Here is a 27,028-nt window from a genome sequence, read left to right as displayed (position 1 = left end):
ATTTATTTTGGGGGGTAACAGTTTGTTGAGAGATAATTCACATACCATACAATTCACCCACTTAAAGTGTACAATTCAGTAGTTTTTAGTATATTCCCAGAACTGTGCAGTAATCACCATAGTCAATGTTAGAGCATTTTCATCACCACAAAAAAGAAACCCCACATCCTTTAGAAGTTTGCCTACCTCCCAACCCCACCCATCCCTCCTTACCCTATTATCTACTTTCTGTTTTTACAAATTGCTGACTCTACACAGTTCATGTACATAGAATCATACAAAATGTGGTTCTTCATAACCAGCCTTTCATTTAACACAATGCCTTCCAAGGTTCATCCATGTTATAGCACATGTCAGTACTTCGTTTCTCTTTATTACTGAATAATAATATTTCATTGTAGACCTATTCCATTTTTATTTGTCCGTTCCTTAGATATTTGGGTTGCTTCTGCTTTTTGGCTGTTACGCATAAAATTGCTGTGAACATTTATTTACAAGTTGTTTATACCCAAGAGGAATGGAAATTTGTGTATGCCAAGCAATTCCACTCTGTACCTTTGCAGAGCCCAAAAGTGGGCTTCATGCAGTCCATGAGTCCTCTGAAATTGTTTGTGCAGTTATTCATTGTATGCGCATGGTATAAATGCTTTTGGGTGAAAGGAATTCATAGCTTTTTCACATTCTCAAGCAGGAGTCTGACTCTCAAAATGAATAAACATTTTTCTTTGTTCTCATTTAAAATGTCTACATAAAATTCTTTTACTAACATGCTGTAATTCTTTAAAAAAATTCTTACTTGCTAGAGTTAAGGTTTTTTATATTTTTTACCTATTTATAAACAGCACAATGAGCTTCCTTAGTATACACGATTTTTGTGGGTTTTGTGTCACTGGATTGTACCGTCTGAGATATTATTTAGAAATGAGTATATAATCAATTTCATAACCTGTGGACAAAAAGTGATTTGGAACACTTAGGCAAAAATCCATCTGATGACTTTTTAAAAAATCTGAAGTGGCATGATGGTTGTCCATATTAGTTTCTAAGTGATGCTTATTCTTTCTACTTTTTTATGTAGAGAAATATGTTTGTCAATACTGATTTATAACATTTTTTTTCATAGGCAGGGGACAGTTTATCCAGCATGTTAGAGAAGCTAACTCATAATGAAAATGAAAATACTGTAAGTCTTTTTATACTTGGTGTCTACTCTGACATTTTTATTTATAACTAGCCAACATTAACCATATTGTGATATTTTTAACTCTTACATTATATTTGCTGAAGAATCTTAAGAAGAGGGTACTTGAAAAGGAGACCTACATTCAAGAACTTTCTTGTTTGTTTCAGAATGAAAAGGTAAGCAAATTTTGAGCTTAATTCATCATCTTTTCTTAATATTGACTCCTTCTTTTCCTTTTTTCCCATCCTGGCCCCCATATCCTCAGAAATAGACACAGAAAGGTTTTTATATTTGGATATTTTACAAGTTTTCTTAAAGTTTCTTTTTAAAAGATTCTTATGGTATTTAAGTCAGGGTAATTGGCATAAATCACTATACATAGGAACTATGAATAAATTTGTATTTCAATTGGGCAGCCCAGGTGGCTCAGCGGTTTAGCACAGCCTTCAGCCCAGGGCGTGATCCTGGAGATCCAGGATTGAGCCCCACATCAGGCTCCTTGCATGGAGCCTGCTTCTCCCTCTGCCTGTGTCTCTGCCGCTCTCTCTCTCTCTCTCTCTGTGTCTCTCATGAATAAATAAATAAAATCTTAAAATTGTATTTTTAATTTTAGTATAAATTAAGGAATTTTAGGGTTTGTAGGAACATTTTAGATATAATTTACTTAAAATAGGTAAGAATTTTTAAAAGATTATCAGGAGCCATTAAATAAAAGGGGAAATGGGGAAAATAGCCCCATGGTTTTATATAAAATTTATAATGGGGGAGGTCATGGTTAATGTAAAGTGGTATTTTGCTTATGTCAACTTTTTAGATCATGTCTAAATATGGATAAAGTTAGAGATTATGAAGAAACATATCAACACTTCTTTTTGTTTGTTTTCTCTGTTACAGGCAAATGCTTTGAAAGCAAACCGTTTTTCACAGTCAGTGAAAGTAGTACATGAACGACTACAGTTCCAAATTCATAAAAAGGAAGCAGAGAATGATAAATTAAAAGAATACATAAAGGTTATAAATATTCAGTCATTTTTATAGTTTAAGTGATAAAATTAATGAACAAGTATAAAGCCCTTCCTTAGTTCTGGAATTCAGTGGTTTTGGAAGAATTCAATTTAAGTGTTGCCATGGGAAATACATATTTGAGGCAAATCTTAAGATTTCTGGCCTATCTAGAGATTTGGTCCTAAAATCCCAAGATAAAAATGGTTTCTCTCTTTAATACTAGAGTAGGAAGGATTTATGGAGCTTTTAAAAATCTTTTTCATTATATAGTTAATTGATGTTTATTGTGAAAAATATGTTAAGTATAAAAGAGAAAATTAAAATAACTTAAAAACACTGAAACCGTTATTAATATCTTGGGATATAATGTCTGTTTGCAAAATCTACACATAAATACATACTTTTAGTAGGCATTCGGTATATGTTTATTATTTTTGTGTTTGTCACTAATGGTAGCAACTTTAAAATTACTTAGCTTTGGTGTTTAGAAAACTGAGTAACATTCTTGTGATGCAGTTTTTTAAGCAATGTAAGTAAGGGGAATATTTTGCTTTAAACTCAGTGGTTTCAATATTCTTCTGGAAGCTTCACTAGCTTCACTAGCTTCACTTTGAAATAAGAATTTGAGGTTGCTATGACATGACACAAGCTAACTAGATCTATTGTCATTATTTTTGCCAAAAGAAAAAAAGCAATATTCTCACTTGGAGAAAAGAAGTGTACAAAGATAACTCCTATTAAGTGTGAGGACATCTGTATTAAATTTCTGTTTGCTTTGCGCTCCTGAATCATAGCAGATGTTTGCAACCTACGACATGTTTCAAGACTGCACTGGGGATGTTTGGGTTTTTTTTTTTTCCTTCAAGGACGAAAAACTTTTGCCCAGTAAGGAGACATTTAGCAGGCTGACAGGGAATGTAAGTTTTGTCCTTTGTCTTCTACAAGATCTTAAGCACTTCCCCCAAGGACTCCCTGTGCCCTTTGCATAGGTGACCTAGGGCATTACAGATGAACTAGAGTTGATATTGCATTACTGTACCATAGTAAATACAATAGAATACATGTAATTTAACACCTCAGATAATCATCTATCACAATTTATCTTACACAAGTTTTAATTATGTCCTCAAATAGCAGTTGGGGAAGTTTTTGAAAGTATTTTCTTCAGTTTAAAAATGAAGTGATTTTTTAAAGTTAACAATTTTCATATGATCATTTAAAGAATATAAGACTAAAATCTTAAGATTTTGCCATGATATTCTGCTAATACTTTGAGTTTAAATTCTTTTACAAGAATCCTATTATTCAGAAATAATTACAAGAAGTTGCATTAGATTACTGATTTTTCTACCTTCCCTTTAACACAAATTTTGGAACTTAAGGCATTAAATAATTGGAGGGGCTCAGAGTTTAGTTCTTTGATTTAGGTTTCACAAGATTCTTTTGGGAGTACAAAGATAATGAACTCAATTTGGCAATATAAATCTCATTTAATATTTTAGTATTGACTCAATTGAGTCAATTCATTATATTAGGTCTCTAAAAAATTTAAATTACATTGTAGTTCTCTGAAAAGTAGCCCAAAGATACTTTAACCCATTTTTCTTTCCAGATCCTCATAATATAACAATTAGGGATAGAATGTTTTCACTATTTAGAAGACACTGGATAATTATCTTCATAATATGCAGCATGTAGAGTTTTTTGGAAATAGGGAAGGCAGATAGTTGACTTTAAATGGGTGTCCATTCATTTGGCAAAAGACTGTGAAGAGTTGTTTATTTTGAGACGATAAAAATAATTGGGAGAGTTTAGTATACTCCCTAACAGTGCTCAAATGTGGGATAGGCTAAATCTAGTGAGAAAGTCCTGACTGCAACCTTGTTCCAAAAAATTTATTTTACCTTTGGTGTTTAAAATGGTTAATTACTCAAAGTGTAGCAGTTATTCACAGTGTGCTGATGACACCCTGTGGTTTCATAGAGGAATGACAGCCGTATTTCCTGTGGAGTCTTAAGTAGACTTGTACTGTTCTTGGGCTTACTTGTTTTCCCTCAACTACTTATTAAAACATTTCATGTGAATTTTTAGTTTAAGTAGATTTCTAAAGACTAAGAGTATTTTGCTGCTTCTCTTAATTTACTGAGTTCACTTTTCAAAGAGGGCTAGTCTTAAATCTTATTTAATATGTACTTCTCAATCTAAATTTAAATGGAAGTTAAGAAACACAGTTTTTGTTGATCATGGAGTTAAATAGAAAAACCTAGTTATTTACTGTGACTCCTTTGATTTTTTTCATTAATATGATTGTCCAAGAAATATTAAACTAGAACCTAAATTCTGTAATAATTTAGCTTTTTTTTCAGTACTACACAACTTTCAAAAAATGGAAAAGTATTAAAATCTCAGGTCTCTAAATTCTTAGGTATTTCAGAGTCAAATACTTTAAATACAAAATCTGAAAATGATTTGAAATAAAAGCATGAAAATTATCACACTGAATTACATATATCATCCACCCAGCCTAATATTCTATTTCTAGTTATGTCACAAAGAGATATGTAAGGAAACAGTCTACATCTTTTGTCATCTATAGATGTCAGTCATATGTTGTTTAAGCCTTTATCATTTCAACTAAAGAGTCCTAACATATGCAGGGAGCTACTGATTCCTTTGAGCTTTGTGTATTTTGTTTGGATTGTTTCCAGTTCAATTATGGTTTTTTTGAACTTCAGTAACTAGTATGATGTATATATAATATTCTAGATCTGGAATTTTAATAAGTTCTAGTTAATTAAAAAGTTTTTAAAAATTGCTTGTACCATAATCACCAATATTAATATCTTTAAGAGTAGGATTAGTTTTATGTAGGCTTACATATTTTAAATTTGCATTCTATAGCTGATTATAAATAAACATTGGGAAACCACGTTTCTTTACTGTTTTGCTTTTTATTAATCCTATGATTAATTTTTTGATAAAATCTATGGAAGATTATTTATGTATTTTTACAATGTTTACACAAACATTGGAGTTCTAAAATAATTTAAGTACTACTAATATATTTTTAGAGCTTGGAAACCAAGATAGCTGAATGGAACTTACAAGTGAGGAAGAATAAGCATGAAGCTGTAGCAATGAAAGAATCAAGTAGGCAAAAAACTATAGCTCTAAAAAAGGCATCTAAAATTTACAGACAAAGGCTTAAACACTTTACTGGAGACATGGAAAACCTTACCTCCCAAATTAGAGATCAGGTAAGTATATACATTCTTTCTTAATGTAGTTAATATCATAATGCTTAATATCATAATGCTTAATATTAATGCTTAATATCTTAATGCTATTGATACTAGAAAAACTTTATTCACACTCTTTTGCTTAGACTTTATTTTGAAAGATTACATAAAGTGTCACTTGCATATTGAATTATATCAGTATTTTCTTGGGAACTTTATTAAAGGATCTGTTAAGTGTGTCCCAAAACATCTAGGGTAAACTAAGGGTAACACTTCATACATATTCTCCCTTGGAAATGGACAATGTACAATCGCATATTAAAAGTCCTGAGGAGGCCTTCAGTAAAAGTAAAACAGTATGACCAAGAGTTTTGAACTCAGAGTTTCTTACCACTTATTTAACCACAGAACTCTTGTTTTACCCACAAAACAACTCTTGGAACTGGTTCTAAGGAACACCAGTTTGGGAAATGCTGATTTATGTTACTAGACCATATGATTGTATTCAGTAATTCACTTCATTTGAACTCTGTAATGCACTTAAAGCCATTCACTGACGTAAACACACCATGTGAAAGTTATCGTTGGGTGTAGTACAAAGTTGAAAACTTTTTTTTTTTTTTTTTTTACAAAGTTGAAAACTTGACTTAGTGCTTTGTTGTTTTTGATGAATTATATTTATTCAATTAGCAATTAACAAAATATTTACTCTCTTTAATGTCTCACGAGTAGTCCACCTCTTAAGATCTGATATTAAGACTTATAGAATTATTAGAGGCTTTTAGAAATGAAAGTGGACTTGCATAAACTCTTGTATAAACAAAGCAACTTCATATTTTATAAGTTTGAGTGTTAACACTTAAAGATGAACTACATTCAGAAGAATTTAACTAGAGAAATAGAATTGAGGACTAAGTTCAAAATCTAGGCAGTCATAAGATCTAGTTGAATGCCTGAAAATATTGAGTGGTAAGAGCTAATCGAGTCATTAACATTCTTGAGACATTATTGTTTAAATAGCATCATGTCACCCATAACCCAGATCATGGTACAGGAAGGCGCATCTGCTTTACATCTAGTGACTTTGGTTGAGGTACTTAACCTCTCTAAGATTCCATTTCCTCATCTATAAAATAGGAGATAATATTCCCATCTCATATGATTGTAGGGGTGAATAAATGAGAAAATATATGTTAAAGCACAGTGCCTAGCCATCCTACATTTTTACCATGTTAACCTCCTTTCTATTCCTCTAATGTGGAGAGTTTTATTGTTTGCTATTATCTCCAGCTGTAGTGTTCTTCTTGGATTCACAATAGCTGGTGTTTTTTGTTTTGTTTTGTTTTATCATTCAGGTATATTTTTAATGGACATCTCTTCAGAGGAGCTTTCCAATTTCTAAATATTTTTACATTATAGTATATTGCCCAACTTATCCTTCGTATATATATGGCCCAACTTATATACTTCATAGTGTAAATTAAAATTCACTTTATATAAAATATGAAAACAGAATACTAGACTTTATTCAATGTATCAACAATATTACTGTAAAAAAATGTAAACCAATAAAGTCTTGCACATTGTAGATGCTCAACAAATGGCTTGTTCTGTGACTGGAATGATGGAAGGACAGAAAGAAGCCCCCAATAAGTACTGACTGCTATCATTATTACTTCTGAGTCTTTTGATTAATAATTATTGATATTGTTGTCTTCCCAGTGAGTTTGTTGTTCTCTAGAATGTAGACAGGGACACAATAACTATAGCTCACCAGGTGGGTTATAAAGAGTAGATTCATTTGACAGTTACTTGTTGAGAGTCTTCTGTGTGTCAGGCACTATTCAGGGTCCTAGCAATGAACAATACAGACAAAAATCTCTACCTCTGGGAGCTCACATTCAAAGTGGAATAGCCACCACAATAATCTTCATCTCTTTGCTGACGATAATGGTGTTTGAAGGTCAGCAGGGGTGACCTCTACAAAGCAGCTTGACATCATTATAGCTACAATAAATAAGGCTCCATTACTTAATGCTGTGGAATTATGGAATTTCAGAAAGTTTCTGTATATATCATAGAGGGCTTCTTGTCTGATGCTTATGTAGTGTTAGCATTTTCCAAATATAGAATGCAAAATGAAAAGTTCAGGAAATAGGAAGGAAGTTATCTTCATTAATTATGAAAGGTTGATAAAAATAGTTATATTAACACCCTTAAAATGTTGTGTTGCTACTGCTGCTACACACATATAAAACAATACTAATATAAAGATTTTATTAGCATTTACTTTAAAAGTTTCCTATATTCAGAGTTGTACACTAAAATTTTCTATATCAAAAGCCCCATTCTTTATAGGATACGGGTTTCCTTGTTTGTATTGTATTTGTGTTTAGAGCACAAAACCAAAGTGTTATTCAATTACAAGATGAGTACTTGATGTATTTTTTAGGAAGCCAAGCTGTCTGAAACAATTTCAGCTTCCAATGCCTGGAAAAGTCATTATGAGAAAATTGTAATAGAAAAAACTGAATTGGAAGTTCAGATTGAAACAATGAAAAAGTAAGAAAAAAAATTTAGAATCTTTTTATGGTTTAGTAAGAAGTGTTTTCTGTTCGTTCCTCTTTAAGCAGTTTGCGTTTTGGTTCTTCTGGGTTACATGTGGAGAAGTTTGTCCGTATGATTTGATGTTTTTGCTATTTATAATTTTAAAAACTTTTATTCTATTCTAAAAATACAATAAAATGATTACCCATTGAAAAGTGCCTTGGTGTTCACATTTTGAACTTTGTAGGTTAGTATTTTGAATTGGATTTGTGTCACCTGTTATTTGTAGTAATTGTTAATGCTATTTTATCTTAAAATGGAAGTGATATTTCTCTACTAATTAAGAATGTGAAAATAAGAGTATATAATGGAGCTTGCAATAAAAAAACACAAATGCTTTCAAAATCTGAAAAACTATTGTTCCTTAAAGTGCTTTAATTGCATGACAAAGAAAGTCAATGAGTAAAAATGCCTATCTTTTATGCTTTGAAATTTATTATTGATAAACTATGAACCCTGCACATTTGTTTTTAAATGTTTTATTTTCTGTATATCCTCTTCAATTTTATCATTGTAAGCTAGCATGGATAATGCTAGCTTCTAAAGGTGAGTTACTGTCTCACTTGATCCTTTTATTTAACCTTGGCTTTCAGGTTGTGTATATGTGTGTGCATATGTGTGAATGAGAGACAGATGTACCAAGGATGACAGTTCAGACATTTTGGAATAGCAAAGAGAATGTTGTGTAATTTTTCATTGGCATCATTAATGAGTAATTATTGCTAATCAAGGTTACTGAAGTAGTAACCTGGTAGATAATTGCTTCCTGTTCACCTTGTTCTGTGACTTGTCCTAACTTTTGAAAAAGCGTACCCTACCAACCTAATTTCAGAAATGCACTTAAAAAGCATTATTTGAATGAAAGTTTCCATGACTTTTATAAAACATATCCTCTATCTCATAAAGGCAAATTACTAATCTTTTGGAAGACCTAAAGAAAGTGGAAGACCTTGGAAAAAATTCTTGTGAAGAAATTCTTAGAAAACTTCACTCAATTGAATATGAAAATGAAACTCTGAATCTTGAGAATACAAAATTAAAGGTAACGTGTGTTCTGGGGTGAAGGCTGGCTCAGTTGGTGCAGCATGCGACTCTTGATCTTGGGGTTGTGAGTTTGAACTCCACATCGGGTATAGAGATTACTTAAAAATAAAATCTTTAAAGAAAAAGGTAATGTGTGTTCGCATGTGTGTATGTGTATGTATAGTCTAATGACAATTCAGTAGAGGTAGCTGAAAATGATAGCATGCTTAGGATAATGCTCTTATGTCATTTTGTCCTTTATGTTTGTGAGGATATTAGAGTGTCAATATAATATGCAACTTCTAAAACTACATATATATCATATCTATATATCTATATATATACATATAGACACACATATTTGTATATAGATTTTTAAGTGTTTATAGATGTATACACAGAAACATTTTAAAGTTGTTTTCAGTAATATTACATAAGATTTATGAGGTTGAACAGCTGTCTTGACTTTTAAAAAATTTGTTCTCCAATTTTAGCCATTGAATCATCCAAAATTACATTAACTTTAATGCATAAGATTTTTTTCTAGGTGTCATGGTTACGATAGGATATAACCTCAGGCCTGGTCTGTTTGAAACCAGAAAGTATGTTCCTGGCTGCTTCATAACCAGAAAGAATTTTCCAACTTAATCAAATCCAAGGGGTGATTGGTTTGTATGTGTACCGGAGGAAAAAATGGGGAAGAAGCTTTTGTACTTTCTGAGAAAAAAAAAAAAAAATTTGAGTTCTCAATTAGAGATACATGTAACTGGATGAGACTTGATTAAAGATGATGGCATCATTTTCAGTTCTTTAATACTATTTTTGGAGGATAGTAAACAGAACACAGAAAAGAATCTATGTAAAGAAGGCCAGACTCGGCAGGAAGCCGATACAGCATCAGAGAACCAAGCCTCTTTTTTAGATCTCTCCTCTGCCATTCCTGGGTTATGACCCTCATGACCCAAAATAACTGCTGGAGCTCCAACCATCATAACCAAGTTTCAAACAATAGAATTGAAAGGGGGAAAAGATGAGTTATACTACCCCATCTCCTTTATTTCATCTCATCCTTCACCTCCTCTTAGGGAGACTGACTTCCTACAAGCTCCATACCACTCTACTCCTCTACTTATACAGGCGCATGACCCCTGCTAGGTACAAGGGAGACCAGGGAATGTAGTCTTCTAGTGATCCTAGGCTCTCGCCAAATATGAATGAATACTCCTTATTTCCTGCAATTTGTTCATGTTTTCCTGTATCTATTCCTATAGTTTTACTGTATTTACAGTTTGGAATCATTTTTCCTAGTATCAAAGACCTACCTTAGTTCACCTCAAATGCTATTTCCCTCCAGTCTTTTCAATTAGGATGAATTTGTCCTTATAAACTCCATCTTTGTATGCCCAGAATGTCCAGGGAAGATGTGACATACATTTAGCTCTTCATGAATATTTATTGAATGAATGCTTAAAATGTTTATCTTGGAAGAGGAAGCAATTTTATTTATTATGTTTATTTTCTCACTTTCCTTGATAACCTTCAGAAAGAAAGGATTAGAATAATATTTCATCAATTATAAATCTAATTTTTAATCACATGGCAAATGGAATTAATTTTAAATTACATAGTATAAAAATCATTGGGTTAAAGTTTACATTTTATATTCTATTAATAATTCAGAGACATGTATTTTTAATGCATTATTCTCTGGATTTTTGTTTAAGGAAAAAAACCTAGGTGTGTTTGGCATGTGCTTCTGCAATGTAAAAATTGCTGAGGTGTTGTACTTAGTTACTTTTAATGACTTTAGGGTAATTTTAACTTTTAATGTTTCAAATGAAAAAAGAATCTAGCTAATGTTGTTTCTAAGACCCAGTGACCTCTTTTCTTAAAATTGCAAGAGTCTATTTGGATGGCTGTAAGTTCTACTTGTTCATTATAAAGAGTTGAAAAAAAAAACCTAGAAAAGCATAAAGGGAAATACTTAAAAATCACTTGTAATCTCACAACTGAAACTTAAATTATTTTTAGCATATAGTTTTGGACTACTTCCAGGTTTTTGCTACTATCAGTAAAAATATGGGTAGTTTCTTTGAGTTTTTGCATATCTATTTTCTTAGGATAAATTTCTAGAACTGTAATTACATGGGCAAAAGGAGGCTCATTTTTAGTGTTGGTGTTATGTATTTCCAAATTACCCATCTAAAATGGGCCCCTATATTTTTTCCAGTAGTAGACAATTTTAAAACAAATCTCTTCAAATTCAGTAGGTAATCTCAACTAGTGTCGGGGCTTTAAGTACCATCTGTATCCTGGGGGCTCTCAAATTTATATTTCTACCTCGCCCCTGAATTCCAGACATATATTCTACTGCCTACTCGAAATCTCCACTTGGATATTTAATAGGTATCTCAAAGTTAGCATGTTTAAAATAGAACTCCTCTATTGCCCAGTATAGCTCATCCTACAATTGTCCTCATGTCAGTTAACGGCAGTCATCTGTGCTTATACCCGGTGTCATCGTTGACTCCTTTCTCCCACCTGCTTCTAGTCTGTCGGTGGATCTACTTCACACAGATGTAGGATTTGACTGCCTCTCTCCAGCACCACTGCTTTTGTCCTGGGTTAAGCCACCATCATCTCTCATAGTTACAGTAATTTCCTGAGCCCACTTTACTTCTGCCCTTGCCCCTGCAGTCAGGTTTCAGAGCTGCAGCAGAGTAGATCTCATAAAAATGTAAGTCAGACCATGTCACTGCTCCACCCAGAACCCTCCAATGATATCTGGTTAATAAACACCTAAGAAAGCATTGTTGCATCTGGCTTTCCAGTACTCCGCTGACTTCATCTCCTTCCATTTTCCCCTTCATTCTCTCCCTTCCTGCACATTGACCTTCTTGCTGGTTTTGCCCTAACTGGCCAGAGTGTCTCCCACAGTTGCTTTTCTCTGTGAGAATTCTCTTTCCCTAAAGAGCCACACTACTTCTTAGTGTTTGCTCAGAAGTCCCTTTCTCGGGAGGTCTCCCCGGCCCATCCCCAATATCCAGCTTTTGTGTAGGATACGTCTTACTTCACATTCTTGTTTCTGTTCATCTATCCATCCCCTTTTTGTCTGTCTATATGCAGAGTACATAAGCCCTATTAAGGAAAAGATTTTTTGGTTCCTTTTTCATTAATAGAAGAATATCCAGTGTCTAGAGCATTTTTCAATAACTAGTGAACATTTTTTCATGTATTTATTGATCATTTACATTTCTGCCTTTATAAATTACCTACTCATTGTCCTTTATATGTCTTCTTTTCTAATTCATAAGAACTCTGTATTAAGGGTATTAATCCTTTGTCATAATTTGTTACTATTTTTAACATTTTGTTTGCCTCTTAAATTTTGAAGAGGCAATGAAGTTTGGAGAGATATATTTACACATATGTGTGGATGAATTTTTTTTTTCTTTTATGGCTTCTGCTATGTCTGTCACATTTCTGCATATCTTACAAGTAGAAGCACTGACTGCCTGCAATCCAGACTATCATTTCAAGGATGTTTGTATAGCGAGCATCCTTGGAAGACAGCAGTGTTTTCTTATCAAAGGGTAGACGTGCTTACTGCCTGATGAGAGATCTGGGCTCCCTAAACTTGGGGTTGCTCCTCTGCAGTGATCTCACTATGTGTGCAGGTGTCATCTGGCCCTCACTGTGTTGCCCTGGGGGAACTGGGGCTTAGGAAACAAATGCAAATCTGACAACTGGCTACTGCTATTGCTGTAATCAAGTTTTGTGTCTCTGACTCAGGAGTCTCATGTCTTCTGCTAGCATACAGATTCCCAAATCTGTGTGTTCCAGGTAACTTATCAACTTGGAAGGCAAAATCTCAAACCCTTACAGTGTTTGATATTTTCTTTTGATTTTATGCTTAGTAGGGTTGCAATCCTAAAATCAAAATTTTAGTAGTATCCTCTGTGAAAATTTTTGACTTTATTTTAAAAATATAAATAAATATAAAAAATTATGTTGGAGATAAGTAGTTAATCTATTTTCTTTCTATGAGTTAACAGTTATTACCATTATTTAGTGATCCATATTTTCCTCATTGGTTTAAAAATTCAAACTTTATCATATACTAAATATAATTTTAGTGTATTTTTCTGATTTTGTTCCATTAACCTTTATATTCTTATGTTGGTATCCTAAAATTTTTAGTTCTTTGTACCTCTTAAAATCTGATAAGTACTGAGATTTTCTACCTTAATATTCCTTTCAGAATTAGCCTTTCCCATTTATTTTTCTGTATGAGTTTTATCTTTTTTTATTTTTATTTTTTTAAAGATTTTATTTATTTATTCATTAGAGACACAGAGAGAGAGAGAGAGGCAGAGACACAGGCAGAGGGAGAAGCAGGCTCCATGCAGGGAGCCCGACATGGGACTTGATCCCAGGTCTCCAGGATCACGCCCTGGGCTGCGGGCGGCGCTAAACCACTGCGCTACCAGGGCTGCCCTCTGTATGAGTTTTAAAATTAATTTTTTCCTCTTCCCCCTACTCCCAACTGTTAGATTTTTGGTTGAAATTGCATTTAAAGTGTTAATCATTTGGAAAAAAACTGGTATGCCAATAGTATCAAATCTTCCCATCTAAGAACATGGTCTATTTCCCAAGTCTTTCTTTGTCAGGAAATTTTAAAATTTTAAAAAATATGTCTTACATAAGTCTTACTATAGTTATTCATAAGTATTGTTAATTTTTGAAAAATCTTGAATTTAAGTGGTAATTATATGCAATAAATGTGATTATCTTATTAACCTTTTGATAAATGAGTATGTTTTTATAATGCTAGCACTGGAGTATAAATGAATACTAATGATTTATAAAATATATTTATATTTTCCTTGCTAGACTACGCTTGATGCTTTGAAGGATGAGGTTGTTTCTGTTGAAAATGAACTTTTAGAATTGCAAGAAGTAGAAAAACAACAGAAAGCCCTTATTGAAGTATATAAAACTCAGGTGACTATTGCACTGATTTTAATGTTAAATTATATATATACATACACACACACACACACACACACACATATGTTATAGAGCTGTGATAGAATATATGTCCCAGGTATTTTTTAAGGTCCCATATATCATTATAAGTAGATGATTCTGCTGATTCCTGATTCAGACGTTGACTGTGTATGTATTGGCTATTCCTAAAAGTAGATCTAAAATTAGTTACATAGGTATAATGTGAACCTTCTGTATAATCTTGTTAAATTTAGTTATATTTATTTGTCATCTTATATTTTTAATGGTATTTACAAAGCATAATGACTCCCTTCTAGGGTCATTAAAACTCAGTACTCTCTCTTTCCTGATAAATAAAATTCTGATTTACTCACACGAAAGACCTGGAAGAGAATATGAAAATACATGTGGTGTGGAATAGAGCAGTGTTCAATGGCAATTTATGCAAAACCTTATGTTTTGGAAACATAGTATTCAAGAAAAACTTTATGAGAAAGATGGGACTTATCCAGGTCCTTCCTTTAGCAGTGGTAACAATCTGGTCAATAAAGAGCTAGATTTTACTAGCAGAGAGAGCATTTGAATTAAGCGTAATGAATTATTAAAGGTAAAAGGTAAATTTTAAAGGTTAAAGCTTAAGGAGGGCATTCTGTAGATAAGTAGGAAAGAAGTTCATCTCGATGGTTTAGATGGGAAGATGGAGTTTGGACATCCAGTGAGAATACTGCAGTCATGAAGAACTTACCAGAGGTAGGGTAGAGGCTGTGGTGCACTGTGGCCCTGTTACTGAGAATGTCAGCTAGGTCCTCCAACTGAGTATTTGGGTTTAATCCTTAGCAAGAATAACATGCATGTTCTAGGCTCTGGGCTTTGTATAAAGGGCTCAGGCTTTTTTTTTTTTTTTTTTTTAGCATTGTTTTGGAGTGTAAAATAATTGGTATAGGAGCTAGTTTGGACCAGAGGTTGATTTTTATTTTTTAAACAAAAATGTATTTTGTTTAATAAATGTGACTTTTCCCAAATCTGCATGTGGACGTACATGTCAATATTTCAATTACTTCTTGGTCTCCAGATTTTTTTTTATTTCTTTAAAGTGATATTGACCTGCAAATAAAGATCTCGCTAATATTCAGCCTCAAGGAGAGTCTAGAAGTACTAATGGGAAAAGACAAATCATAAAAGGATTGTGTATTGGAGTAGAGCACTGAGTGAGGAATGGCATTAGGTAAAGATGCTGAGGGTATTGATAAGGAAATGATTTGTTTATAATTAAAAATTCAAATGTTTAGCTTTTTATTTTACATTAAGGTCTTAATAAAATGTGTTACTCTAATATATTTTATTTTCAGATACAAAAGTTGCAAGAAGCAGCTGAAATGCTGAAAAGCAGATGTGGAAATTTGCTACATGAAAATAACCTAATTACAAAAAACAAAAATAAAAAATTAGAGAAGGTGAGTTTGATGTTTTAAACAATCAAGTAATACTTATATTTTTGTACTTTATGAGTATTATACATATTCCTTCATTGTAGTCATTTTCTTTAGTCTTGACCTAGGAATTATCTGTCTTAAGTCTCTGTAGGAGTTTGTTTTCTAAGGAGATAATGTTTCTTCCAGGCTTGAAATGTTTGTTTGTATGAATGTTTTTTTACTTTTTCCTTAATATTTGGAAAATAGCGTAAATGTTTAATTTTTCTGATATAAGAGCAGACTCACATATCTCAAAAAAAAATGGTTATCACTTATCATTGGCTTCATCAGCCATAAATATGGAAACTAGAGTAGCTCTCATTTTTAATCCCACCTTTTTGTTTTTGGTACTAAATCTTTTGTGTCTAAAAGCAAAGTAAATATTCTCTGCTAAGTGCTTTTTGGAAGAAAAATAATATTTTAAAAAAACAGCAACATTTCCTTTTTTGTCACCCCATTGCAACAGAATGAGGGAAAGGCCAGTATTGGCAAGTTTTGATGTTTTTGTGAATATTTTTAACTTTTTAAATGAAACCGCATCTCTCTTTGGGTCTTCTCATGTTGTTTTGGTAAGGAAGCAGTGAAAGTCGTAGGACACTGACTCCTGGCTGGAGAGGTCATGGGATGTTACCAGGCACTTCCAAGTGAGTTTAAAAAGGTGACTGTCTGCATTGCCCCCACTTCTTGGGATTGAGAAGTCTGAGTGAAGCACAGTGTGAAGAAGAGGTCAGCCAGAGCAGGCATTCTGCTGGTTAAACAGAGATAAAGATAGCCCACCAAACATGCAACTTACTACTTTCTTAGAATTACTTTTTACCTATTTTTAGCAGCACATCTAGCATTTCATGTGTCCTGGTCTCTCTTTCTCACAAGACACACCACCGCAAAGGTCTCCTCTTTTGCTGGGCAGCACTGTAAATAAAAGTCTATTAAAAAACCTGTTCAGAAGGCTGATGGGGCACAAGCCTGTGATTTTCAGATACAGTGAGGTCACAGTGTCTTCTAACTGGTATTAAACCAGAAAGGTCATTTTTTATGAGGCACTTTTTCCTTTTCCTTTTCTACTGTTAAATCTTCTGGTGTTCTCATGAGCTCTTGGGTGTTTGGGGACCCAGAGGTATGCTTTGTTCTTATTTTATCTTTTGTGATCAAGAATGCCAGATGTGCACAGTAGCTCTTGGTGTTCCCTGTCTTAAGGCAAAAGTCTGGCTTTTGTGTTTTCCTCCCTATAAACATCCTAAATGCCCTAAGTCTGGTTATTTTTTCTTAATTGTGAAACATTTCTTAGGGTTGCTTCTTGTCACATCTCCACAAAAGTGCCACTGTGAGGCACTTCAGTAGCCAAAGAGATGAATATAGGTACAAGTAGAGAGACTTGTTCATAGTAATATTAATGATGAAATGACCGTCTACTGAGGACTGATCATATTAGCTATCTTAACATAATACCCAGTAAACCCCACCAATCTGGACTAAAATGAGTGCAGCAAGGCTGTTCTAATTGAAATATCTGAGTTACAAGATTGAATGACAAAGTGACAATTACTTTAGACTGTTGGCTGGACAGTGGAAAATGGCCATACCAGCTTTACTAGTAATAATTATGCTTCAGGGCTGCCTGGGTGGCTCAGTCGGTTCAGCGTTTGCTTTTGGCTCAGGACATGCTCACAGGGTCCTAGGATTGAGCCCCGCATCGGGCTCCCTGCCCAGTGGGGAATTTGCTGCTCCCTCTGTGCTCATTCTTTCTGTCTCTTTCTCTCTTGCTCTCTCTCAAATAAACAAATAAATAAATCTTAAAAAAAAAAAAAAAAAAGACTATGCTTGAATATAAATGACAGGATTCAAAAAGTTTGCTTTCCTAAGTAGGTTAAACATTCTCCCTGTAGGCCGATATAACTATATGCACTTACTCAACTTTTTAAAAAACTATTTAAAATTTTTTAATTCTAATGTAATTAACTTACAGTATTATAATAGTTACTCAACAAACTTTTTGAAAACTAAAGTACAACCCACTTTTGAGGTATGTGTTCTTGTTAGCAGAGTCTAACTTAATGTTTATCTGTATCTTTTTGGTTGAACTTTTTGTTTAAAACCCTTATACCTAAGATGCATATTATATTATGAGGCTGTCTAGTATTTAAGATAGTAAAAACATTAATGCTGAATGTGTGACCTTGCACTTATTTCCCTAATGCTACAACTCAGATGAGAGGCCAGATGGAGTCTCATCTGAAGGAGTTAGAGCACGTCCAGGATTCGTTGACGGGAGCAGAACGGAGACTTCACGAGTGTCAGGAGAGTCTGCAGCACTACAAGGGGAAATGTGCAGACCAGGCGTGCACCATTAGGGAGCTTCAGGGCCAGGTGTCCGGCCATTATTCTCCTTTCTACTAGATATGTTAAAGGAACACTTTGGAATGATTTCACCAGTTGAGGGCACTCATGTCAGGGGTTGAGTTGTTGGTTTGTTTTTTTGTTTGTTTTGTTTTGTTTTGTTTTGTTTTTACTCCCATCTAAATCAGCTTATCAGTTTATTGTAGATACTTATTTTATCATGAAAAATTGGTAACTAACATTTCTCATTTTAGTTTTTTCATACAAATATGTATTTAGGTATTTCAGAACATGGTAATAGCATGAGAGAAGGACAATGCTATGTTCATATATATATTTTTTGACATCAGGATATGCTAAATTATTGTAATTTACCTTATAAAAAGTATGACTTATTTCAATTAGAATTATGCATAGAATTCATTTGGGATTATTCTCAATTACTTTCTTTCTAAATTATACTTTTTACTCCCTCTGAATAGAGATTATGGGTCCCTAGTTAGTCACCCCATAGCCACATCCCAATTCAATGCCTAGCACAAAGTAAGTGCTTAATAAATGTTTGTTTTTTTTCAAAGAAGCATGTATGTGTATTTGGTGATTTGTAAAACAATTTTAGGAACAATTCCCTGTCTTCCAAATGTAATCTGGATTTTACTTTTGAAATGCATCCTGTTTTTTAAAAGCATACAAGTAAAATTTTGGTAAATTTAAATCTCTGAGAAGAGATTTTTCTAGGAAAATGTCAAATCCGCATAGATAACCTAAATAATTAATTAAATTATGAGAAAAATGTTATTTTCAAAGCTTCTTAAAATAAGAATAGCTTTTGAAGCAATGGGAAGATATTCTTTCTTGTATCAGGAATTGTCTTTGGTTGATTTGTTTTATTTTGTTTCTCACAAATATAGTTTTTACCTGTAGCTACAACTTCATAGGTAGTCAATTATCAATCACTATCTTTAGTTAAAACAGGAAACTGTAAGAGTACCTAAAAATCCATCAAAAGGAGATTAATATTGTTAGTCTTCAAATTCACGTGATAAATGTCCTTTTTCATTAAAGCATTGTTCAGAATGTTTTAGTTGCCATCTTCCAGAAAAAATTTTAGTAGGTGATTTTTTGAGGCAGTGTTTTTAGAATTAACTAGGAATTTAGGACTTTGTTTTTTAACAGTGTAATATTTCTTTGTGTCTCTCTGTGTAGGAGTAATAATATTTATGTATTCTTGTTTTTTTATGATTATTCTAACAATAAAGTACATAGATTTCTTTGGAAGTTGATTATAAAGGAAATAACCAAGAAAACTTTATTTTTCCCCTTTTAGGTTGATGCAAATCATAATCTTCTGAGAAAGCTTTCTCTGGAAGAGGAAAATTATCTTATTCAGTTGAAGTGTGAAAACCTTAAACAGTAAGTATTAAATTGACTTAAAATTGGTGTTACATTTTTCTCTACGCACTATAATTTTAAAATATATGTTTTCTGTAAAAAGAAAATTAGAACAGATGGATGCGGAAAATAAAGAGCTTGAAAAGAAGCTGGCAAACCAAGAAGAATGTATTAAGCATAGCAATCTTAAGTTTAAAGAGAAATCTGCAGAATATACAGCATTGGCCAGACAGCTGGAAGCTGCTTTAGAAGAAGGAAGACAAAAGGTACAGATGGCCTTTATTTAGAAACTTTTTAATTAGTTTACCAAAGAGTCGTCTTTTTAAACAGACAATATCTCATCTTACCAAACCTACAGTTATTGTTTTTATCCTGATGACAGGGTGAAGAGAGCAATTACATTTTTGTTTTTTTACCTACTTTTCCCTTTTGGACCTAAACATCTGTATTACTGGTACAGTTACTTAACTAGGTAAATGGTGATGTGGCAGGGTAAAAGGCAGAAATGGAAAACATGAAGGAGATCCCCCTCCTTCTTTTTGTTTTTTGTTTTTTCAAATAAAACCAAAGCAATTATGCAAATTAGTAAACATTTTGGTTTTGATCAGGACCTAGTGAGCTGTGGAGCTCAACTCCCTTTTCTTTTGGCCAATGTTTTTACATGAATACATGCAAGAATTAAATTCCAGTTAATCCATTTTGCTAGCCTTTAATAAACATCTCACTGTGTGTCAGGCACGCTGCTAGTATTTGAGATGCAAAGATAATTAAGACCTAGTTAGTTCACAAGCTGCTCAGCAGTTTCCCCGGTGTTATCAGAAACCTGCGTGCAGAGGGCAGGGAGAGACTGTAGCAAGAGGCAAACCACTCCAGGTTGAAAGGAGACAGGTTTAATAAGCAAGGGAACATGAGGGTTGTCTTGGATGACCACAAGATGAGTAGATTTCTACACCCACTTGACAGAATCTTAAAAGTTTGTGTACAGGCCCTTAACTAGGTTCAGTCATATACCCAGTCCAAATAGCTTCAATACCCCATTCCTTTCTCAAGGCTCCTTACTTGGAGCGGCTTCTGAGAACTGAGGAGGAAAGCAGAACACATACCTATCTCAAGGACAGGGGAGAAGGTGGGGAGCTTCTAGTTGCCCAGGTCCAGCTCGTGGGTCACCCGGAGGTCATGTCTTTTTATAACTTCTTCCAAATACCTGGCTTCAGTTCTCAGGACACTCATAGTCCAGTGGGAAGATAATATGTGAACAGACAAATGTCATCCAGCATGTAGGTGCCATAACAGAGGGAGTGTACAAGGTATACCGGAGGACATCGTTAGTTTAATATGGGGGCGATAGGAAAGGATTCAGGAAAGTCTTAAAGAAGAGGTAAATTTATCAAATGACTTGAAAATGTAATCGTAAAAGGACTTAAGATGGGCTTTGGAGTCCAGCAGGAACTAGATTTGAATTCTGGCTCTGACACATTACACCCTGACCCAGAGTGAATCACTTTTTTCTTTCTTTCTTTTTTTTTTTTTTCAAAGATTTTATTTATTGAGACACACAGAGAGAGAGAGGCAGAGACACAGGCAGAAGGAGAAGCAGGCTCCATGCAGAGAGCCTGATGTGGGACTCGATCCAGGGTCTTCCAGGATCATGCCCCAGGCTGCAGGCGGTGCTAAACCGCTGTGCCACCGGGGCTGCCCTGAATCACTTCTTTCAACTTCTTTCACTTCATTCCTTTATTGGTGAAATGAGGATAATGAATTTCTTCATCAGACTGAATGATGCTAAAAAGAGATTATCTCTACCATGATGACTCTCAGATATGTATCTCTACCCCAGACTTTCTCTCCCCTGAAATCTAGACTCAGATATTCTGCTACTTATTTGACATCTCCACTGTTAATAGGCATCTCAGACTTAACATGTCTAATACCAAGTTCTGAATCTTTCCTTCTAAACTGTCTTCCACACATGTCTTTCTCAAGCCTGTTAATGGCAATTCCACATAGATAAAATCTGATATCCCGACAGTCCCAGTGGCGCAGCAGTTTAGCGCCGCCTTCAGCCCAGAGCATGATCCTAGAGACCTGGGATCGAGTCCCATGTCAGTCTCCCCACGTGGAGCCTGCTTCTCCTTCTGCCTGTGTCTCTGCCCCCGCCTCCCCTCTCTCTCGGTCTCTCATGAATTAATAAATAAAATCTTTAAAAAAATCTGATATCCCTGAAGTGTAGCTCTTATATCACAGGTGTCTTATATATACATATGTATATTTTGATATTTTTTGATATATATAAATATAATATACTTTGATTTTTTTTAACTCTGAGAAACCAATTTAAATTGACTTTGAAACATACATCATTGAATAAAAGCTAAATAGTAGAATGTATTGCTAATGATAGAAATGTAATCTGGATTTCTCAGCCCCATCAACCTTTGAGAGGAAAATAAATGGTTTTATCCTGGGTTCAGCTTAAGTGGACTTCAGAAATGCTAGGTGTTCTCAGATTCCTTCTCAGAAGTATTCAGAATCCCCAGAAATGTGATTGCCTTCTTCTGTCTCTCCTGCTGCACTGAAATGTGGAGCTGTCTCTGTCTCTAGTTCTTGCCAGGTGAGGAGTACCATCACTGCCTTATCACCATTGTCCATTCTGAGGACATCGTCAAGGGCTCTTTCTCCTACAGCTTCCGATCCTGCCAACATCCCTTATACACAACTGCCCTTGGAATTTGTACAAAAGAAATCTTTGTAGATTACCTTATAGTAACTCAGAACTGAGTTTATAGGAGTGTGGTTAGAGGACAGTCCTTCCCACTAGCTCCTTGCTCCTGAACTAGTCCTTGCCTCAACACTTACCTTGTGGCTCCAACACAACATTCTTACAAATAGGTTCCCATGTATTTTAATTGTTGGATGAACATAGCTAAACTAGACTTTCTGCTAGAATATGCAATCATAGAAATAAGAAAACTCAAATTCAGATCACTTTGGAAGTGAATGAATGAAAAAGCTATCTCCTTTGTGCATGTGAGTGAAGTGTATATGTCCCCTACCCTGCCTAATCTCATCCATCCAGTCTATAGTCAGCACTGAATGAGAACTTTCTGTGTACCACCACGGTCTGGACATCATGGTGAATATAAATACAGTAAAATATGCCCACTAGTCTCAGTAGATTATGAAAATATATTATTGGGCAAAACACCTACCTGAGTCACAGAGCAGTGCAAATATGTATACATCTTCCATCTCAAACTAATTTTGCAGATACTTATACTGCAAAGAGAAGTAAACATATGTTTTTGCTCTATGTGTTTCCTGAGGATAGAACATCATTAAACATCTTGTAATTAAAGTATCTGTTCAGAGAAAGAGGTACAGTTATAACTATGTCAAGGTTTTAGATCATACTTTTAAAAAAGCCTATTTAGTTATTTTACTCTTTTAATGAAAATTACAGGTTTCTGAAGAAATAGAGAAAATGTCATCTAGAGAGAGGGCTTTACAGATGAAAATATTAGATCTGGAAACTGAGCTTAGAAAGAAAAGTGAAGAACAAAATCAACTTGTTTGCAAAATAAACAGTGTAAGTATTAGTATGACTTAATGTATTTTCATAAAAAAATAAATTAGCATTTAACATTCTTACCATGTAGTTGACTTAAAGTATGAAGTGAGGGGAATCAGGACTCTTGCTTTTCTGGTAATATTAAGGATAACAAATAATCTAAACCATGAAAATTTAAAATGTCATGATTATGCCGAAGAATTATTACTATGGATCCTTGGTAGCTCCTAGCACATTTCCCCAAAGCCTCGTCTGGCCCTTTCCTGCATATTACTTTCACACGACAGCTGCTTAATGAAAGTTACAGATATAATCTACTCAGGAATTTCTGGTATGAATTTTTCATTTTTTTAAGATACACAATTTAAACTCTTATGAATTAGATTTTGATATCTGTCTTGAGTAATGAATATTATACTTTAGAAAGTGATGAGTTTGTATTAAGTAAATATTCAGTGTTGTTATATCTGCATATAAGATAGGTGCTGTGGGCCACTCAGCCATGAAATGAAAATCCTAAATTGGCTGTGTTTAATTAATCTTCTGATGTCTCTTCCTAAATATTCATGAAAATCGTCATTTGGCATAAGATACTACAGAAGCTAGCACTAGTCATGACTAAATTACTTCAAAACTGTATACTTGATGACATAGAAAATGATGATAGAAAAAAAAGAAAAAAAAAAAGAAAATGATGATAGTTTATCTTTTCTGGGAGCCGGAGACACCATAGAAACTGTTTTTTTCATTCCCAAGTGTATAAAAAGTTGAAAACGTGAAAGGTTCAGAAGTTAGATTATTTTTGGCATGCAGTATTAGTTTAATTTTATCGCCATCAAAATTTCCATGGCAACTTCATCAGAACAAACATTTCTCACTTTTAATTTAACATGGATCTTCCCTTTATTCTCTCTTTTATTTATATATTTTTATTTTTTTCACCATCAGAGTTTCTGATACTGTAAAATATGTGTAATTAAAGCTTCTGAAAAAATAAGTACTAACATGAGTTGGGTTTCTCTATAATAGTCCCAATGCTTGGTTAAAGCTACCAAAATAAAATAAATAAGTTTAAGGTGTGATGTTCTAGGGCACCTGGGTGGCTCAGTTGGTTAAGTGTCTGCCTTCAGCTCAGGTCATGATCCCAGGGTCTTAGGATCCAGCCCTGCGGTGGACTCCCTGCTCAGCGGGGAGTCTGCTCCTCCCTCTCCCTCTGCCTGCCACTCCCCCTGCTTGGGCTCTCTTGCTCTCTCTCTCTCTCTCTCTCAAATAAATAAATAAAATCTTAGGGGCACCTGAATGGCTCCATGGTTGAGCATCAGCCTTTTGGTTAGGTTGTGATCCCTAGGTCCTGGGATCGAGTCCCCTCTCAGGCTCCCTGCATGGAGGCTGCTTCTCCCTATGTCTCTGCTCTCCCTCTGTGTCTCTCATGAATAAATAAATAAAATCTTGATAGATAGATAGATAGATGATAGATGGATAGATAGATAGATAGATGATAGATAGATAGATAGATAGATAGATAGATAGATAGATAGATAGATAGATAGATAAAATCTTTAAAAAAATATTGGGGCACCTGTTTGACTCAGTGGTTGAGGGGTCTGCCTTTGGCTCAGGTTGTGATCCCGGGATCCTGGGATAGAGTCCTGCATCAGGCTCCCTGCAGGGAACCTGCCTCTCCCTCTGCCTGTGTGTCTGCCTCTCTCTCTGTGTCTCTCATGAATAAATAAGTAATCGTTAAAAATAAAATTAAGATGTAATGTTCTATTAAACCTGATAATTTTTACAGTAGTAAAAATTGAGAATTGTAAGCACAGATTTCGATATTGCTGAAAAATGAGTCTATGTGTTCTGTCCCTTCCAGGGGACAGTTCCATGGGCAGGTCCGTGTTTATTTTGTATACATATCTTAGCTCCAGTTGAATTGTAAGTGCCCTGAGAGCAGGTCTCATAGCTGATTATATCCCAGTGTCTTCCTCGGCACCCTGACCACACAAGCAGGCTTCTTCACAGTTTCTGTTCAAGTGCTTCAGCTGGGGCAGAGTGAATGCACAGACCCAAGCATGGCCTCACTCCCTTAATCCAGGCCGACCTGCCTACAGCCTGAAATGTCTTTGGAGTCTAACATATTATCCTGAAATCTATGAACATTTTATATTCTACCCTACAATATAAGTGTGTTCTTAGGAATATTTTTCTCTCCAAACTGTTGAGTAAAATGGATGTTCCACAAAGATTCACTATATTCATTCTGTAACTTCCTGTAGCCAGCCTAGCACATTGCTTCATACCACTACTCCACTGCCCCCAAGGGGCATCACTCAGTTTCAGAAGTAATCAGGTGTATACCTGATAGGAAGGAAATAAAAGATTTCTCATTTTAAAGTGCCTGCATTTCAATTGGAAGTTAAATGATAACGGCAGGCTATCTATCTGAATTATTTTCAGTGAGTAGACCTACTTGAGAATTTATTTACAACTGAGTAATTTTTTTTTTTTTTTTTTTTACAACTGAGTATTTTTAAAGAATATTATTGGGCTTTTAATTTTTCCCTCAAATAAAGAATATAATTTTTATTTTTATTTTTATTTTTTAAAAGATTTTATTTATTTATGATGAGAGACACAGAGACACAGAGAGAGGCAGAGACACAGAGGGAAAAGCAGGCTCCAAGCAGGGAGCCCGACGTGGGACTCGATCCTGGGACTCCAAGATCACGCCCTGGGCCGGAAGGCAGACGCTTAACCACTTAACCACTGAGCCAACCCGTCTCAAGAATATAATTTTTAGAGTTCTTTTTATTTTTAAAGGATTCTAAAAATAAAATGTTCATATTATCAAAACTAGAATTCTGATACTTCTTAAGGCAGCAAAAATCTTATGGTATGAAATATGATTTCTTAGGCAGAGGAAATGGCAAAAACTAGTATTAAAATAGGTCATGTTAAATGTAATGAAAAATAATTATGGCAGTTTTAAATAAAATCTGTTATGTTAATCATGTTAAATATGTAATTATTTGGGGTTGACTGTGTATTACAACAAACTATATCACAGTAGAGATCAACCAGGTATGTACTTTAGTTATGCTGGATTTTAAAGACAAATGAACTCTAAGGTAAGTTGTTAATGCATATATCAGATGTTAAATTTCTTTCTCTTAAAAAACTAGAAGTCATGTACTTAATTATTGTATACATAAATTTTACATTATGACTACCCTTTGATATGAATGTCATTATTGATTATCTTTATTTCTTTTCTTATTTAGAAAGCACAACAGCAGGAAGTATGTTTGAAGGAAATACAACATAGTCTTGAAAAGTCGGAGAATCAAAATGAGAGTATTAAGAATTATTTACAGTTTCTTAAAACTTCTTATGTAACAATGTTTGAATAAATTGTCAGATTTATTTTCTATAAGCAAAGGATTTTACTCTAAGTCTAAAACATGATTAGGTACAAAAATAATAATAAATATACTTTAATTTATGGGTGGTAGTAGAGTATTTATGTAGAGTTCTTAAATACAATTTATTATCCAATTGCAACTTTAAGATACAGATGTTAGTATTCCTGTTTGCTAGGTAATTTCCACTTAGCTCTGGTTTAATACTTATTTAAATTATATTGATTTTTAGAATGGTTTTCACACACACAAAAGAAGCCAGAATCATTTTTTGTTACTGTCTGTAACCACCATTCAAGTGAATTTGTAATAAATCTAGGCCAGTTATGAGCCAAATACATGATTTTGAATAACATATATAATTGTTTTACTTTGTAAAAAAAAATAATAATAATGATTGTTTTACTTTGTGATTTTATATATATATATAAAATCAAATATTCTGGATACTAATTTTTAATAATGGTATAATTACATACTTTCTAAAGATACCAAATGTCAAATTAATATGGTTTCAAGTATGATGCCATTCTAATTTCTATGAGGCTTTTAATAATAGAATTTTAAATCATAGCTATTAAATGCCAACTGATGGTGACAGATGGAAACACGTTGGTGTACACGGTTTCTTTATAAAGAATGGGCATTTGGTCTCTCGTATAAATTCATAGTCTCTTTCTATTTCATTTTTTATTGGTAATTGTCTTAAATTATTATCAGGATGGACATTCTAAATCCCCTGAGTTAACTAAAAGATTAAAGGCGAACAACTTTTCCCA

At 33.9% G+C, this 27,028-nt stretch overlaps 1 protein-coding gene across 12 annotated transcripts in view; it reads left to right on the top strand.

The window, feature by feature from the left end:
- ODF2L (outer dense fiber of sperm tails 2 like) overlaps positions 1–27,028 on the top strand; it is a 179,621-nt gene extending 152,593 nt beyond the window's left edge. For 11 of the 12 annotated variants that reach the window (XM_072834354.1, XM_072834353.1, XM_072834352.1 and 8 more), the window contains 13 exons: positions 1,124–1,183; positions 1,288–1,359; positions 2,078–2,194; positions 5,260–5,445; positions 7,880–7,989; positions 8,941–9,076; positions 13,951–14,061; positions 15,417–15,521; positions 17,748–17,906; positions 19,204–19,289; positions 19,372–19,534; positions 22,729–22,854; positions 26,112–27,028. In XM_072834354.1, coding sequence (XP_072690455.1) covers positions 1,124–1,183; positions 1,288–1,359; positions 2,078–2,194; positions 5,260–5,445; positions 7,880–7,989; positions 8,941–9,076; positions 13,951–14,061; positions 15,417–15,521; positions 17,748–17,906; positions 19,204–19,289; positions 19,372–19,534; positions 22,729–22,854; positions 26,112–26,240 — 1,560 coding nt within the window. In that variant the 3' untranslated portion in view covers positions 26,241–27,028. The remainder of the gene's footprint in view (positions 1–1,123; positions 1,184–1,287; positions 1,360–2,077; positions 2,195–5,259; positions 5,446–7,879; positions 7,990–8,940; positions 9,077–13,950; positions 14,062–15,416; positions 15,522–17,747; positions 17,907–19,203; positions 19,290–19,371; positions 19,535–22,728; positions 22,855–26,111) is intronic. The other variant, XM_072834361.1, reaches the window with a different exon arrangement.

This window comes from Canis lupus, chromosome 8, assembly GCF_048164855.1.
Source record: "Canis lupus baileyi chromosome 8, mCanLup2.hap1, whole genome shotgun sequence".
In the NCBI taxonomy this organism is placed as follows: Eukaryota; Metazoa; Chordata; class Mammalia; order Carnivora; family Canidae; genus Canis; species Canis lupus.
The sequence above is the reverse complement of the archived record's forward strand: the minus strand, read 5'-3'. Positions and strand labels throughout refer to the sequence as shown.